Here is a 17,760-nt window from a genome sequence, read left to right on the forward strand (position 1 = left end):
TTGTTTTGCAAGAACACAATACTTGCACAATCTAATTGTGCAACTGCGACACCCTTCAGCAAATTCCTTTTATGTAGTTCCATCATTCCCTGTTCACTGAGATAATCCAAACGCATGTGCCACAATTTGGTTGCACCATTATCAATTTGAACAAATGCTACATCACCTATAACTATACCCCTAACAACTTATAAATGTTGTCTGCAATCTTCCTTGCCTTCATCACTATCATTGCCCCCCTTACTAAGACACGTGTAAGAAGTAAAATGAATTAGTTTTTCTAACAAACACCATCACAAGGTGCATTAAGGGCCAGTTTGTTTGAGCTTTAAAAAAATGGATTTTTTCTTTGTATTTTTAAAAATAGATTTTCTAAAACCGTTTTTGAAAATATTACAAGTTTTTTTATATTCGTTTTTTCTAAAATGAAACACTTAATTTGACATCATATAATATAAACATACATAATTGAAGACCAAAATTTGATAACACTATAAAAATCATTTTTAAAAAAATCCAAAACAAACGGGCCCTAAATTCCACCCATGTCTTTTTTTCACTCAAACACTTAGCTTTCAAAAGTGATTGACGTTGTGATGTCTTGGAACATCACCTAAAATTAGGCATGTCCATTCATAGACCATTCGCCTTTTTTTATAAAGATTTGAATTGTGGAACAAACGAAAACAAAAAATGTATGTGTTGTTCGGGAATGAAGTTTCAAAAATCGATGAGAATGAAGTGGAAATTTCCTTTTCCATGTTTAAAACACAACCTTTTTCCCTGTATCCCTAAAACATTTTTTATAAATGAAACTGAATCACTCAAAGGTTCTTGAATGAAAATTGAAAATTCTTGCCGTGGTTTTTGAAGTGGTGGTATTGCTATAACATTTTTTATATTAAAAAGATTAATAAAAATATGAAATATATAATCATTAATCCTATTTACATAAGTAATTATGCTAACTAATATCTTATATTTTTAACCTAACTAACACTAACAGAACATTATAACGGACGTTAAATAATTTTGTCTTTTATGCTTATTTGGTGTTTAGTACTTTTGCTTTTCATATGGCCTTTTCTCATCCCATTCATCCATCCTTTATAAATCAGTTTTTATTTGGTATTTAATGTTTGTTTAGTGTAAATAGATTTAAGTTTTAATTTTTTTTAAAAATAAAATAAAACAAAAAGATGATGTGCCATTGAATACTATTATTTGTTTGAACAAAGATACCGATACCCAACTAAATTCAAAGGTACTGGAGTATTCACCTTTTTATTTTTCATTATATAAACAACTTATACATAAACAAGCATTTTATACTGTAAAATACAAATTAAATTGTAAATTTAAATTTGGCAATCTTTAATGAACTATTTGGAAATTCTTGTTCATTAGGATTGCTATTGATTCTGCAGCATGTGGTTAGAACATGCTCTTTGTAGAACATGCTCTTAAAAATACTATAAAAAAAAGCCTTGTCAACTATTGACTTTGAGGCCAATAATTTTAAAATACTCAAGCATAGTAATCATAAGTATTTCAACTTTTATTTAATAACTTTATATCATGGTGAATGAACCAAGAAAATAGAATCAAAATAAATGATTCGTTGCTTAAATTTTATTGCATAAAACATAAGCATAGACTCACATTTTCTTTTCAACAGATACACATAAATCTCAACATATGATCTAAACTAGCACACTCTACATGGCTTCAACCTCATCTTCTTTCAATCAAGGTCATGTTTACCATGTTTTCTTAAGCTTTAGAGGCGAAGATACACGCGAGACTTTTACCGGTCATCTTTACAATGCTCTTGATCAAAGGGGAATCAACACTTTCATAGATGATGAAGGTTTAAGGATTGGAGAAGAGATTTCACAATCTCTTCTTAATGCAATTGAAGAGTCAAGGATTTCAATCATCATATTTTCTAAGAACTATGCTAATTCAACTTGGTGTCTTGATGAACTTGTCAAGATTCTTGACTGTAACAAACAGAAAGGACAAGTTGTTTGTTCAGTTTTTTATAATATTAGTCCATCAGATGTTAGGCATCAGAGAGGAAGTTATGAAGAAGCTTTTGATATGCTTGAACAAAGATTTCAAGATAACAAGGAAAAGGTGAAGAAATGGAGGTTGGCTTTGACTCAAGCTGCAAACCTCTCTGGATGGCATTTTAGTAATGGGTATGTAATGCTTTTTTCCTACTCATACAATTCATCCGAATGATCAAGATACGTTACTTTAAATGTATGTTTTTATATAACTTTCAGGTATGAATTTAAATTTATTCAAAGCATAGTTGATGAGGTGTCAAGAAAGTTGAATCGAATCCCTCTAAACGTCGCCACACACCCAGTTGGACTCCAGGCTCGTGTATCAGAAGTTAAATCTCTATTAGAACTTGAATGCAATGATGTTAAAATGATTGGAATTTATGGTATTGGTGGAATTGGTAAAACAACCATTGCTAAAGCTGTGTACAACACAATATATAATCAATTTCGATATGCGAGTTTTCTAGCAAATGTAAGAGAAAATGCAAATCATAAGGTTGGTTTAGTTAAACTCCAAGAGAGACTTCTTTTTGAGATACTTGGAGAGCAAGGAATGAAATTAGGCAATGTTGATAAAGGAATCAATGTAATCAAAGATAGGTTATGCAGAAGAAAAGTTTTGCTTGTTATTGATAATGTGGATGATGTGGAGCAGTTACAAGCATTAGTCGGTGGATTTGATTGGTTTGGTCCAGGAAGTCGGATTATCATAACTACAAGAGACAAACATTTGTTAACTGCTCATGAAGTTGGTTTAACTTATGAGGTGAAGAAGTTAAATCATATTGAATCTCTTCAACTATTTAGTTGGAATGCATTTAAAAGAAGTGAACCTAAAGATACTTACTTGGATATTTCGAATCGCGCCGTTTCTTACGCAGGTCTTCCATTGGCTTTAACTATTTTAGGTTCTGATTTGTGTGGTAGAAGTATTCATCAGTGGGAATCTGCATTGGATAAGTACAAAAGAACCCCTAATAGGAAAGTTCAAGATATACTCAGAATAAGTTTTGATGGTTTAGAGGAAAATGAAAAGGAGATTTTTCTCTATGTAGCATGTTTCTTTAAAGGAGAGATAATGGAATATGCTTCGAAAGCGCTGCGCGCATGCGATCTGCATCCAGTTATCGGTATTGCAGTGCTTGTTGATAAGTGTCTTATAAACTTGGATGAAAGAGGTGTATTGTCAATGCATGATCTTATACAAGATATGGGGAAGGAAATTGTTAGGCAAGAATCACCAACGGATCCTGGAAAACGCAGTAGGTTGTGGTATTATGAGGACGTGCTTCAAGTACTATCGGATGGAACGGTAAGATCCATATTTCTCACATGAATATTGTAGTCCAAGATATATGTACAAATGATAGAATTCCGTGATCAAATATTGCATGTTCTCTATTTGCATTTTTTGTATTTTTTACATTTGAACCGAGTTTTCAGTTCTAATAAAAAATTTATCAGGGAACTGACAAGATTCGAGGTATAATGCTAAGTCTACCTGAAAAGCAAGAGGTGCATCTAAAAGCTCAAGACCTAAAGAAGTTAAGAAACCTTAGAATGTTGATAATTCGGAATGCTGAATTTTTCGGAGGCAACATAAATCTACCAAACAGTTTAAGGATGCTTGATTGGGAGGAATACCCTTCTCCATACTTTCCATCGGATTTCCTCCCTGAGAAAATTGTAATGCTAGAGTTGCGGCGAAGTCATATAACATTGAACAAGCCATTCAAGGTATACTATTAATAATAGCATCGCGTCGAAGTTCCAAGCTAATCCTATTCGAGACATTGTTTCTGTACTATTATGCTTACTCAAAAGTAACCATTTGAATTTGTGTTTTACAGAACTATGCAAATATGACTTCTCTTAATCTTAGTTCATGTGAATTCCTGATAAAAATACCTGATGTATCGGGGATACCGAACTTAGAGCAAATTATTCTAGAGGATTGTAAGAGCTTAGTAGAGATTCATGAATCTATTGGATCACTTGATAAACTAGTTTATTTAGGTGTTGAAAGGTGCACTGAGATAAAAAAGTTACCAAGTATCCTAAACTTGCCATCTTTATCATGCATTGCTCTTAATGGATGTTCTCAACTTGAGAACTTCCCAGAGTTATTGGGAAAAATGGAAAGCCTGAGAATCATCGAGGCAGACGAGACGGCTATACAAGAATTGCCTTCTAATATGGTCAATTTCAGCAACCTTCAAGTGTTAGTACTAAAGTCTTGCAAAAATCTTAAGGATCCTAATGGAACCATTTCCTTGTTGCCAAATCTTGAATTACTTGATATTTCAGGCTGTCCAAAACTTCAACTATTTCAAAAGTCCAATGAAAGGTCATCAAGTTTAGAGTTATCACCAAAAGCATGTCAAGATTTTGACTCTTCAGGCATCCAATCCTCACATGGTTTCCCGTTGTTGGAAACACTCGAACTCAGTAACTGCAGTCTATCAGATGAATATCTACATATCCTTAGTTGCTTTTCAAACCTCACATCCTTAGACATATCAAGAAACCATTTTGTAACCATACCTAAATGCTTCAACAGACTCAGTACCTTGCAGGAGCTTTACATGGCCAATTGCAAGAATCTTCAACAAATTCTTGGAATTCCATCTAATTTAGAGGATATAGATGCCACTAGTTGCACAATGTTGAATTCACAATCATTGAAAATGTTATTAAACCAGGTTTTTCTCTATCACTATAATTCTTTTGAGTCTGTTTAGATTGATTTATTTAAGTTTATATATTAGCATATATACTTGTTTAGACCTTACAGAAACAACTTATGATATGTTCATAAGTGGATTATGAAAATAACTTGCAAGTCAAATGACATTTATTTTATAATAGGGAATCAATAAGGCATTCAAATTTGAAGTTATAGCACCAAGGCCTAAACTACCAATGCCATTCAAGTTCAACTACCTTAGCAATGAAGGATCCTTGTCATTCTGGATTGGTCAGAAGTTTCCAAGGATCACTCTATGCTTCATATTTGAACTAGGAAATAATAGAATTGGATTTTTCGCTTGTGAAGTGGAGATATCTATTAATGGACAGAAAGCATCTAGTAGAGAACAGTACTTCTTTTCAGTCTCTGGTGATCTTGTATGGCTGTATCATCAAGAAAATTTGATAGATTTAGATACATATTTACTGCATGAACAGAATTATGTGGAAATTTCTTGTGAAATTTTTGACGCGAGTAAAGGCGCAAATGTGACAATATGCTTTTCTGGAGTTCATGAGTATACGGAAGACGAGGAAGATAAGAAACCAAATCTGATATTAAGCACAAGTACTAGGCCTTGTAATAATGAAAACTTGGATGACACACAATTTTCAAGGGAAAAACATGAATATCAATGTCAAGATGAAAATAAGTTGGAAATTGACTGTTGCACTTTGCCTCAGAATTTAAGGCTTCACGAAATATCAAATGAACAGACACAACAACTTTCTGCTTCAATAAGCTCAGAAATGCTTGAAGCTAAGGAGATATGTTCTATGGCTCGGAAGAATGGAAAAACTACAGATATTTTTTCAGATGATACAATACATCAAAGCAAGGAGATATGTTCATTGAATATACAGCTATATGATGATAGAATTTGGGATCCAATGCTATTAGAATGTCAGTTAAACTGTATGAATGAGAAGAATAAAGGTAAGCGTCAATGGTGTCTAACTTCATTTTGAATTGAATTTTATGTATTGATTAACATATGATTTTCTTACAATCTAATATTCATCCCGCAGAAAAAATCGAACCGGAGCCAATAAATCATGAAAATAATAGCAATGATATTTCTGTGATTCCTAAGGAGAATGACAAGTGTGAATTTGGCGAAACCGCCAGTGAAGACGGTATGGAATCATTTTATTCTGCCCTCCATGCTGAGACATTTTCTCCATTAGAAGATACTAAAGATGATTCAAAACTGGCTTATCCTAAAATGAGTGAAGAAATCAAGAAAGCCTTGGAAATTCTGAAAGAACTACTTTCAAAACAAATTTCTCATTTTCTAGAACCAACATCATCAACATCTATGAAATCGAGTTTGGAATATCTTTGTACTTTAATTGCAGATGATGATGTCTCAATGAGGTTAAAGTCTGTTATATTACAACTTTTAGCTGACTTTACTCAGTGGAGCTGTGACTACAATGATGCAAACATGAAACTTGAGTCCTCAACTTTAGTATTATCAAAGCTACAAAAACTTGAAGAGGGTGTTGTGGCCAACAAGGATCAGTTCAGTGAGTTTGTGTCCATAGAAAGTGAGTTAACAAGTCAACTAGTTTATTTGGAAGAAAGAATGAAAGAGCTACAAGAGCAAATTAGTGTCATTAAAGAGAACCTTTCAATCTCTGAAGTGGCTAGGGACGCTGCTGTTAGAAAGAAAAGAGAAACTTTTGACGAAGGAAGAGAGTTGAAAGCTCAAAGAGATGAGTTGAGAAAGCGAAGGCTGCGGTTGAGAGTAGAACAAGAATCAGCCAAAGCTACCAAAGGATACATTGAGGATGAGTGGTCGAAGATTGGAGAGAAATTTGATAGAATCTTCAAAATATTTGGGTTAGCTTATTGAGTAAGATACATTTGATCTATATCTAGGAAGTTTTAGTTATGTTTGTTAGAAATTGATATTTTTCTAACATATTACTTTTCTTGTTATGTCACATTACTTGTTTGGTCATTTTGCTTGTTATGTCACTTTGCTTGTCATGTCACTTTACTTGTCTTGTTTTTTATAATAATTAGATTCTTGCTTGTCAAGATAGTAAAGTAGACCAAATCTAATGATGTCTACTATTTAGAATAGTGTTGTTTTGGATTTTACTTCCACTACAACAAGTAAGTTCATTGCTTGGTTCTATATATTTGTAGTATTTTCAACTTAATGATATATATGAAAAAACAACATATCATCTTCCTTAAAAATAAAAATAAAAACAATCTTTATTATTTTGGAATTTCTATCCTTCTCTTCTCCACCACCTTCCATCACCCTCTATTTTTCTTACATGGTATCAGAGCTTCATTGATCTTAACGGGTCTGTGAGGAAAGAAAACCAACTTGATAAAATTCACAAAAACCTTTAAACACCATAAATGGCTTCCAACACTAGTTCTTTACCTCCACCTCCTATGTTTGTAGGAGAAAACTATCATTTGTGGGCTGCAAAAATGAAAGCTTATTTGAGAGCTCAAAGTTTATGGGATGTTGTGGAAAATGGAAGCAACCCACCACCTCTCCCAAATAACCCAACAGTTGCTCAAATAAAAAATCACAATGAGGAAGTGGCAAAAGAAGGAAGAGCACTAGCCATAATACATGCAGCACTAAATGATGATATATTTATCAAGATCTTGAATCTTGAGACTGCAAAAGAAGCTTGGGACAAGTTGAAGGAGGAGTTCCAAGGGAGTGAAAGAACAAAGAAGATGCAAGTGTTGAACTTAAGAAGGGAGTTTGAAGCACTAAAAATGAAAGAAACTGAAACTGTTAGAGAATTTTCTGATAGAATTTCGAAGGTTGTTTCACAAATCAGATTGCTAGGAGAGGAACTTAGTGATCAAAGAGTTGTGGAAAAAATTTTGGTGTGTCTTCCAGAGAGGTTTGAAGCAAAAATATCCTCTCTAGAAGAAACTAAGGACTTTTCTCAAATCACACTCGCAGAGCTTGTTAATGCTTTGCAAGCTACTGAGCAGAGAAGATCTTTAAGGATGGAAGAAAATGTTGAAGGTGCTTTTGTGGCCAACACCAAAGGCAAAAACCAAAGCTACAATAGTTTTGGAAAAAAGCCTTTTGGTGAGAAAAAAGGAAAAGGAAAAAGGGAGGAAATCAACAACAAAGGAGAGAGTTGGAAAAAGAAGTTTCCACTTTGTCAACATTGCAAAAAAGATACTCATTTAGAGAAGTATTGTTGGTACAGGCCAGGAGTTAAATGTAGAGCTTGCAATCAACTTGGTCATGTGGAGAAGGTTTGCAAAAGCAAAGCAAACCAGCTGGGACAACAAGCCCAAGTTGTTGAACACCACCAACAAGAGGATCAATTATTCATGGCTTCTTGCTATTTAGTCAATAGTAGCAAAGAAACATGGCTAATAGATAGTGGGTGCACCAATCACATGACTCATAATGTTGGCATTTTTAAGGAACTTGATAAGTCCTTCTACTCTAAAGTTACTATAGGCAATGGAGAACATGTTGATGTCAAAGGAAAAGGTGTCATAGCTGTTGAAACTCCCTCTGGTATCAAATACATTTCAGATGTTTTATTTGTACCTGAAATAAATCAAAGTCTTTTAAGTGTGGGACAAATGATGGAAAAGAACTATTCATTGCATTTCAAAGACATGAGATGCACTATTATAGATCCTTCTGGATCTAAGTTAATGACTGTTGAAATGAGAGGTAAAAGTTTTCCAGTAGAGTGGAAGCAAACAACCATGCATGCATTTCCAAGTATTGTTCGTGATTCCTCCTTGTGGCATAAAAGGTTGGGTCACTTTAGTTACTCAACCTTAAAACAAATGAGTTCTCATGATTTGGTTGAAAATTTACCAGTCATTGATGATGTTGTTGACATTTGTGATGTATGTCAATATGGAAAACAAAGTAGATTATCATTCCCTGCTGCGTCAACCTGGAGGGCTTCTGAAAAGTTACAGCTCATACACACTGATGTGTGTGGTCCGATGCCAACGACATCTCTAAATGGCAACAAGTATTTTCTGCTATTTATTGATGATTTTACAAGGATGAGTTGGGTATTTTTTCTAAGGCAGAAGTCAGAAGTGTTTGCTACATTTCAGAGTTTCAAACTTATGGTTGAAAAAGAGGCTGATTGTCAAATTAAAAAGCTCAGATCTGATAATGGTATTGAGTATACAGCAGGAGAATTTAAAACTTTTTGTGAGCAAGCTGGAATCCAACATCAATTTACTGTTCCTTACACTCCTCAACAAAATGGAGTGAGTGAAAGGAAGAACAGGACAATCATGGAGATGTCTCGATGTTTGCTTTTTGAGAAAGATATTCCTAAAACCTTTTGGGCGGAGGCTGTCAACACATCAGTGTACTTACTGAATTTGTTGCCTACCAAAGCCTTGAAGGGAAAAACACCCTTTGAAGCATGGTATAAAAGAAAGCCGTCTGTTCAACATTTAAAGATATTTGGATGTGTCTGCTACGTTCATGTTCCAAATGTGAAAAGAGATAAATTGGAAACAAAGTCTGTGATCGGTATATTTTTGGGGTACAGTAGTAGCTCCAAAGCGTATCGAATTTATAATTTGGAGACCAAAAGAATTCTGGTTAGCAGAGATGTAAAATTTGATGAGTTCTCTAAATGGAATTGGGAGAAAAGTCAAGCTGAAGGTTCAAGTAAGGTATTGTCTATGGAAGATAGTTTGGAGAATCAAAATTCAGAAGATGAAGAAGAAAGTTATGATATTGATGCGGATTTTCCAACCCGAGGTACTAGAACCTTGGATGATATCTATGCCAGGTGCAATATAGCTACATTAGAGCCTACCCGATATGCTGAAGCTGCTAATATTGAGGGATGGAAGGTTGCCATGCAGGAGGAGATGAAGATGATAGAGAAAAATCAAACATGGAAGCTTGTAGACAAACCAAAAAATCAAAAGATTATTGGTGTTAAGTGGGTTTATAGAACCAAACTCAATCCTGATGGATCTATAAATAAGCTTAAGGCCAGATTGGTGGTAAAAGGTTATTTTCAACAACACGGTGTTGATTTTTCAGACACTTTTGCACCTGTTGCAAGACATGATACAATTAGGTTGTTGGTTGCCTTAGCAGCAAAATTGGGATGGAAAATTTATCATTTTGATGTTAAATCAGCTTTTTTAAATGGATTGCTTGATGAAGACATTTATGTCGACCAGCCTGAAGGTTTTATGGTTGGAGGAAGTGAAAATAAAGTTTACAAGCTTCACAAAGCCCTCTATGGCTTAAAACAAGCACCAAGAGCATGGTATAGCAGAATTGATGGTTATCTTTTGCAAAAAGGTTTTAAAAGAAGTGAAAATGAGGCTACTCTGTATGTGAAGAGGTCAAAGAATGAACTCCAACTAATAGTGTCATTGTATGTCGATGATCTGTTGGTTATAGGGAATAAATCCAATTCTCTAAGTCAATTCAAGCAAGATATGGAGAATGAATTTGAAATGACAGATTTGGGTGAAATGAAATATTTTCTTGGAATGGAGATCTTTCAGTCAAGTGCTGGAATCTTTATTTCTCAAAAGAAATATGCTTTGGAGGTATTAAAGAAGTTTAATATGGATAAATGCAAGTCTGTTCCCACACCTCTTATTGTGAATGAAAAATTATCAAAGGATGATGGTGATAATAGTGCAGATGCTTCTATTTATAGAAGTATAATTGGAAGTTTGTTGTATCTTTCAGCAACCAGGCCTGATATAATGTTTGCTGCTAGCTTACTTTCCAGGTTCATGCATTCTCCAAGTCAAGTTCATCTTGGTGCAGCTAAGAGAGTTTTGAGGTACATAAAAGGTACATCTGACTATGGTTTGTGTTTTTTGAAAAATGAGAGTGGAGAGCTCCAAGGATATGCAGATAGTGACTGGGCTGGAAGTGTAGATGATGTAAAAAGTACCTCTGGTTATGTTTTCTCATTTGGTAGTGCTGTGTTCTCATGGAATTCAAAGAAACAAGAAGTTGTCGCCCAATCGTCGGCAGAAGCGGAGTATATTTCTGCAGCAGCAGCAGCAAATCAAACTATTTGGCTAAGGAAGATTTTAACAGATGTGGAACAATTTCAAAACAACGCTACTGTCATATGGGTGGATAACAAATCTGCTATAGCCATAGCTAAGAATCCAGTCCAGCATGGAAGAACCAAACACATCAAGGTTAAATATCATGCTATTAGAGAAGCTGAAAAGTCAAAAGAAATCAGTTTGGAGCATTGCAGTTCAGAAAATCAGATTGCAGATATAATGACCAAAGCTCTTTCCAAGGGAAAGTTTGAAGAATTGAGATCAATGCTTGGAGTATTCAAGAAAAATATCAAGGAGGAGTGTTAGAAATTGATATTTTTCTAACATATTACTTTTCTTGTTATGTCACATTACTTGTTTGGTCATTTTGCTTGTTATGTCACTTTGCTTGTCATGTCACTTTACTTGTCTTGTTTTTTATAATAATTAGATTCTTGCTTGTCAAGATAGTAAAGTAGACCAAATCTAATGATGTCTACTATTTAGTCTACTATTTAGAATAGTGTTGTTTTGGATTTTACTTCCACTACAACAAGTAAGTTCATTGCTTGGTTCTATATATTTGTAGTATTTTCAACTTAATGATATATATGAAAAAACAACATATCATCTTCCTTAAAAATAAAAATAAAAACAATCTTTATTATTTTGGAATTTCTATCCTTCTCTTCTCCACCACCTTCCATCACCCTCTATTTTTCTTACAGTTTTAAGTACTTTCTTATTTCAAAAGTAAAACATTTCTTTCACTGATTTTCCAATAGTTAAAATTTGTAAAATTAGATCTTCATCTGTACTTTGGAAAGAGTGATTTAATATATTTGGAGTTAAATATTGATAATAGAGATTCATGTTGAGAAACAGCGTATCGGATCAATAGATGTTTACTAAGAAGGACAAATTTCAAGATATTTATGGAAGTTTGGAGTAGAAAATAAGTAGACTACTCTAATGTGAAGGTCATCAAAACTTTATTGTTGCACAATTCAAGTTAGTTCAGCTTGATGGTAAGGATGTGAAGTGTATCTTCATGGATTATTTTGAAGGTGAGAAAGGCTATAAGTTGTAAGAAGTAAAATTATTTTGAAGAAAGAGTAAGTATTTATGTCCAATTAAAAAAGTGTCCATAGTTAAGAGTTGAGCTTAACGAAGTAGAAGGTGAACTTGAAACAAATCAAATTTGAAGTGAATAAAGTTTCTATCAAATTTGTATCATATTTGAAATTTTATAGACTCGAGACTCGAGACAACTTTCAGAACTAAAGGGAGTTTGAATTGTTTAAAAAACTTCCCAAAGGTATGTGTTAAACTGAGTTGCAAACAATCATGTATCCATAGCAAAATATAATTATAAATCAGAGCACAAGAATTTGTAAAGTTATACAACATATACAACCACCCAGTTTAAAGTGGTCAAAGCATAAAACAAATGAATGAATGAATCAAATCCCCTTCTTGTTCTTGGATTATGTTTGGAACCTCAGTAGAATATGCAATCATATAGAAGCCGGTATGCAAGATCGTTGAAATCGACGCATAACAAATGGAATGAAGGAATAAATATGATCAGAAAAGTGCGAAGGTATATTTAAAAACAAAAAAAACAAATAGAATGTTTGGTATTCTGTTTTAGATATCAACTTAACTTACTTGCAGGCACCTTTATCAAACACATCTAAAACTTAGAGTAATATGTAGTTAAAATCTAGCAGAACTGCTAACAAAAAATGTAATCAGCAATAACTTTGTTTCAACAAAGAAATTTGAAATAGTTTTTTTATTCCCTATATGATATTATAATAAATCATCCCCTATTCTCTCCACGGAATAAAAGAATTTAAATCATACCTTGGGATGACGGATCAAAATCTTTGATCGATTCGGTTCTTCATTAATTGCATGTGTTTGAGGGGAATAGATTTATCTATTCTGGTTTGACAACCCTGTTACTGTCTATATCCACTTTGCATTTTGTATATTGAATAATGGTTGCATTCTATAAAGTTCAAACATGCGTTAATCAAAAACAACTCAAGCAAAAACAGTGTCCATATCAATATCAATATCAACGAGTATGCAAGAAATAGGAAACAAAAACAATTGCAAAAAATAAAATAACCTTTGTCAAACAACATAACTTCTCCTTTCGATTAAATAATACAAATAAAGTACCATGTCCCCCTTCCAACCTGCAAACAGATAGCAATACATTCAATGAAAGAAAAAGTCCAGAAAAAATCATGACATGTGGACTCCTATTTAGAAGAGAGGCTCCAATTTATTATTCAAATGTTCAATAGGTAAACAAAACCACTCACATAGTAAAAGACTTCCATAAACAATTTTAAAATCCAAGTCTTTTGCATAACCAGAAAGAACTGCCACTATGCACAAATCAATTACGACCAAGAAAATGATTGATTAAAACAGAAATTAAGCAGGTAATGCACTTCCCTCCAATAAAACCACCTAACGAATATACTTCCATCTCCCTCCCGCTGAAAGCCCTATTACGCAAGTCCACAGGAAGTTTTTTTGGAACTCAAGTCTTCAAAATGCTTGTGATTGTAAAAGTGGGGGGCTATCTCAAGCAACCACTCTGGCTTTATCTCTGTGACCTGTCTCATATATTCCTTGGTTGTGAGTACTAGTTCATTGTATAAAACCAATCTAGGAAGAACCTTTGTCAGCCCTGAACTTGGATGTATGTAAACAGACTGTAGATTTTTAACCATTCGATAAGATCCATTCTTTTGCAATCTTGCAGCGTGAGGGAAAAATCCAGATATTATGGATTTCTTGATAGCATCTAAATCATTAGCATTTGAAGTTCGTTTGATCTCAACCCTCTCCAAAAGCCCTGCAAGTTGATCACGGATATCCCTAGCGCGTTTGAGACTCCTTACCTGTATATAATTATCATAACACCATTGAGTTGAATAATGGTTTTCCTTCCATGAATTGTAGACATTAAGATGTGCAATGTGGTCACCAACATTTCCAGTGTGAAAACTCATTCTTGCATTGTCTGCATGTCCTTGTTTATCCTTCGGGCGGTAAAATATTGAGTTGCCAACAGAAAGCATAGCAGCAATGGAGATGACTTCGTCAGAACACTTGTACTTTTCTGAAGCAACTATCATTTTCGACAACATAGGATCAAGCGGGAACTCTGCCATCCGTCTGCCTACCTTTGTTAATTTGCCACCAACAGTTAAAGCATTTTGTGCATATAAAAGCTCCACAGCTTTTATTATGGCCTCAACTGGTGGAGGATCCATAAATTCAAACTGAAACAACTTTTCACTCTCAATACCAAGACAACTTAAAGTTAAGACTACATTTCCAAGGTTAGTTCGTTGTATTTCTGGTGCAGTATTATCTTCCATTTCATTTAGAAAACTATAAGCAGTAAACAATCGAAAGCACTTACCAGAGCTTGTTCTTCCAGATCGACCGGCTCTTTGCTTTGCCGCAGCTTTTGATATGGGAGTTACTAGTAAAGACTCCATTCCAGTCCTTGGATTATAACATTTCATCTTACAGAATCCTGGATCAATGACATACTTAATCCCATCAATTGTTAATGATGTTTCTGCAATATTGGTGGCAAGAACTACCTTTCTAGCCCCTTCAGGTGTGGGTTCAAATATTTTAGCTTGTAGTTCAGTTGGAAGGTTGGCATATATCGGGCATATAATTAAGTCAGCTATTTTAGTCCCAAAACCTCTCATCCGATGTTTCAAGATTTCTTCTACCGTTTCAATTTCTTCTTGACCAGTAAGAAATACCAATATATCTCCTGGAGGTTGAGTAGCATGGATTTGAAGCGTCGTGACGATAGCAGCATCCAAGTAGTTGGCTTCAGGTGCTTTAGTGAAGTGTATTTCAACAGGATACCGTCTCCCAGGAATTTTGAATATTGGAGCAAGATCAAAGTAGTCACTGAACTTCTTTGCATCAAGAGTAGCACTTGATATCAGCACCTTAAGATCAGGCCGAGCACGAGCAAGATCCTTCACTAATCCAAACAAAATATCAGTAGAAAGTGTTCTTTCATGAGCCTCGTCCACCATCACAACACTATAACTTTCCAGCTGAGGCTGAACAAGGAATTCCCTCAACAACATTCCATCGGTCATATATTTCAATATGGTCTTCTTGGACGTGCAATCCTCAAAACGTATGGAGTAACCAACTTCGTGTCCTAGTTTTACACCCATTTCTTGAGAAACTCTGGCAGCAACACTGATAGCAGCAACACGTCGTGGCTGAGTACATGCAATCATTCTACCATGCTTTGTATAACCAGCTTCGTGGAGATATTGGGGAATTTGTGTAGTCTTTCCAGAACCAGTTTCCCCAACAATGACAAGTACCTGGTGATCATGAACCGCTTGAAGCAATTCATCCCGAAAAGAATAGACGGGTAGCTTTTTCCTTTCTTCTTGAAGTGCCTCTAAAACTGACCTTCTATCTCTATACTTTTCCAATGTAGTCTTTTCTTCAAAACCATACTTATATCCCTTCATTACATATGCCTTGATAAAATCGATTTGATCCTCAAACACAAACTGATAATCATCAGACGCTCGTGTTTTATTTTTCGAACCAAACTTGAGTGTTGCCTTTCTAAGTTGATGTTCCTCCCAAGCCTCTTCTTTCTCAACATTTGAATCAGTGTAACGCTGCATAGCCACAGAAAACCTCTTTTCTTGATTAACCCCGCTATGTTGATCATCGTAAGCTTCAGGCATTTTATACTCATAATCCCCGCTCTTCAATTCTTTCTTCTTTGAAAGAATGTTATATGTCTCTTTCTTGTGCATGAGATCACGGCATTCAGCCTCTGAAAGCTTCGTGCCTTCAAATAGATATGGCTCATCTTCGATGTAATCCCTGAGTTCTTGTAATTTCTTTTCCTCCCTTTTTTTCAAGTACTCTTGCCTCGAAACCTTCCTCAAAGTTTCAACATCCTCATTCTCTTTTGCGGCATTAGATTCTCTACGAAGTTTCTTCGGTTCAGCAAACTTACGTGTTTTGGCTGAATCCCTTTCTCTCAAATGCTGCTCTAGTTCCTCCTTCTCTCTTTGATCTTTCAATATATCTTCTTCAGAACTATTGTATTCATCATGCGAAGAAGAAGTTCTTGTCTTCAAGTCCCTCTCTTTTTTCTCATCTTGAACTCCGCTTCTACTTCTCTTCTTCAAATTCATGTTTTTCACAAAAGATAGACCTAAAAACAGAAGGCGTAAACACAAATTAACCCAAATATCTTGAAATATTGAATTGAAATTATATTAACGATGATGATGATAACTCCACTTTCAATATTATTTATTCTTGTCAATTATGCTGATCAAAATCTAGGGTTTGAATTTCGAGGTGAATAGAAAAAACAAATAAACTTCTTTATTTATTTTATAAGGTAAAAAATACTAAATCTAAATCGAATCTAAGTGATATTGTGCAATTATTATTCTAAATCAATAAGTATTTAAAAAGATTGAGAAACGGTCTACAAGTAATACTTGGCCAACAAGAAAAGATTATAAAACTTTCTAGGAAGACACCGTACCATAGCTTTCCGCAGTTTAAGTCGTAAAGATCGACTTAAAAATTCAAAAATATTTTTATTTGAATTCACATATACATCTGGATACACTAAATTTTACTTTTTTATGAAAATTTATTTTTGAGATATATCTTTGAATTTATTTAAAATAAATTTGTAGATATATCTTTGAATTTATTTAAGATAAATTTAGAGATATATTTCTGAAGTATTATTTGTTCTAATTATCATTTATTTTTTGGTAAAAAAATGGTTTTAATTTAATCAAATAAATTATATGTTCATTATATATATATATATATATATATATATATATATATATATATATATATATATATATATATATATATATATATATATATATGGCATATCATATGAGAATGACATATTTATATGAGAATGTGAGAATGAATCTGAATCATTGGATTTTAAAATAAATGGTGGAGATTATGAGTGAATCTTTTTTTCTCTCTCCTACATTTTGTAATAAATGATGTAGGAGAGAGAAAAAAAATTCACCCATAATCTCCGCCATTTATTTTAAAATTTAATGGTTCAGATTCATTCTCACATTCTCATATAAATATGGCATTCTCATTATAGTTTAATGGTTGTGCACTAACAGTGTAAAAAAAGTTTTACACTGTCATTCAATTAGAATATAACGTTCTGCCATGTCATACAAGTTTTTTAAAATTTTCAGTCTGACTTGTCCTGACTCATGATCGTCATTGGTTGACAGTGTAAAACTATTTTACACTGTCAATGCATATTCTTTTTTTCCCCATATATATATATATATATATATATATATATATATATATATATATATATATATATATATATATATATATATATATATATATATATATATATATATATATATATATATATATATATATATATATCTAATAATTTATATTAAAATCTCATAAATAAATATTTATATATGCCTAAAACTATTTTTTCTTTTTGAATTAAAGATACTTTGTATTAATTAAAAAAACAAGTTATACAAGGCGATCTCAAACGATCCAGCCGACCAGAAGACAAGGGCGACAAGAAAACACTAAACTTATAACATTAGTTTAGCTACATAATCTCTTAGCCTGAAGTTGTTCCGGGCTCTATATACTATAGTGTTGATGATTCGATCTTCGATGTTTGTATTATTCACATTCTGACCAAAGCTCACTTCATTCTGGTATCGCCATGCATCGTATACCGTTTCCGCAATAGCCAGCTTCATAATGTCAGATTTCTTTCCCTTTCCTTTGCAATAAGAATTCAACCATCCTATCTCGGATTCCCATCCG

General features: G+C 33.7%; 2 protein-coding genes across 3 annotated transcripts; one reads left to right on the forward strand and one right to left on the reverse strand.

Moving 5' to 3' along the window:
* Positions 1-1,583: 1,583 nt before the first annotated feature.
* Positions 1,584-6,905, forward strand: LOC131653299 (TMV resistance protein N-like). The gene is made up of 6 exons (XM_058923401.1): positions 1,584-2,204; positions 2,292-3,387; positions 3,540-3,812; positions 3,926-4,777; positions 4,944-5,760; positions 5,853-6,905. Exons 1-6 carry the CDS (start codon positions 1,723-1,725, stop codon positions 6,680-6,682), a joined length of 4,350 nt encoding a protein of 1,449 aa, XP_058779384.1. The 5' UTR covers positions 1,584-1,722; the 3' UTR covers positions 6,683-6,905.
* Positions 6,906-12,462: 5,557 nt separating this feature from the next.
* On the reverse strand, positions 12,463-16,323 carry LOC131653300 (pre-mRNA-splicing factor ATP-dependent RNA helicase DEAH1-like). Of its 2 annotated transcripts, XM_058923404.1 has the most exons (4): positions 13,866-16,323; positions 13,188-13,775; positions 12,989-13,058; positions 12,463-12,865 (listed from the first exon to the last, which is right to left on the reverse strand). In XM_058923404.1, exons 1-2 carry the CDS (start codon positions 16,083-16,085, stop codon positions 13,380-13,382), a joined length of 2,616 nt encoding a protein of 871 aa, XP_058779387.1. In that variant the 5' UTR covers positions 16,086-16,323; the 3' UTR covers positions 12,463-12,865; positions 12,989-13,058; positions 13,188-13,379. The 2 variants fall into 2 exon arrangements, with proteins under 2 accessions (XP_058779387.1, XP_058779385.1); XM_058923402.1 differs by having other exon boundaries at positions 13,188-16,323.
* Positions 16,324-17,760: the final 1,437 nt, after the last annotated feature.

Source organism: Vicia villosa, linkage group LG2, assembly GCF_029867415.1.
Source record: "Vicia villosa cultivar HV-30 ecotype Madison, WI linkage group LG2, Vvil1.0, whole genome shotgun sequence".
NCBI lineage: Eukaryota > Viridiplantae > Streptophyta > Magnoliopsida > Fabales > Fabaceae > Vicia > Vicia villosa.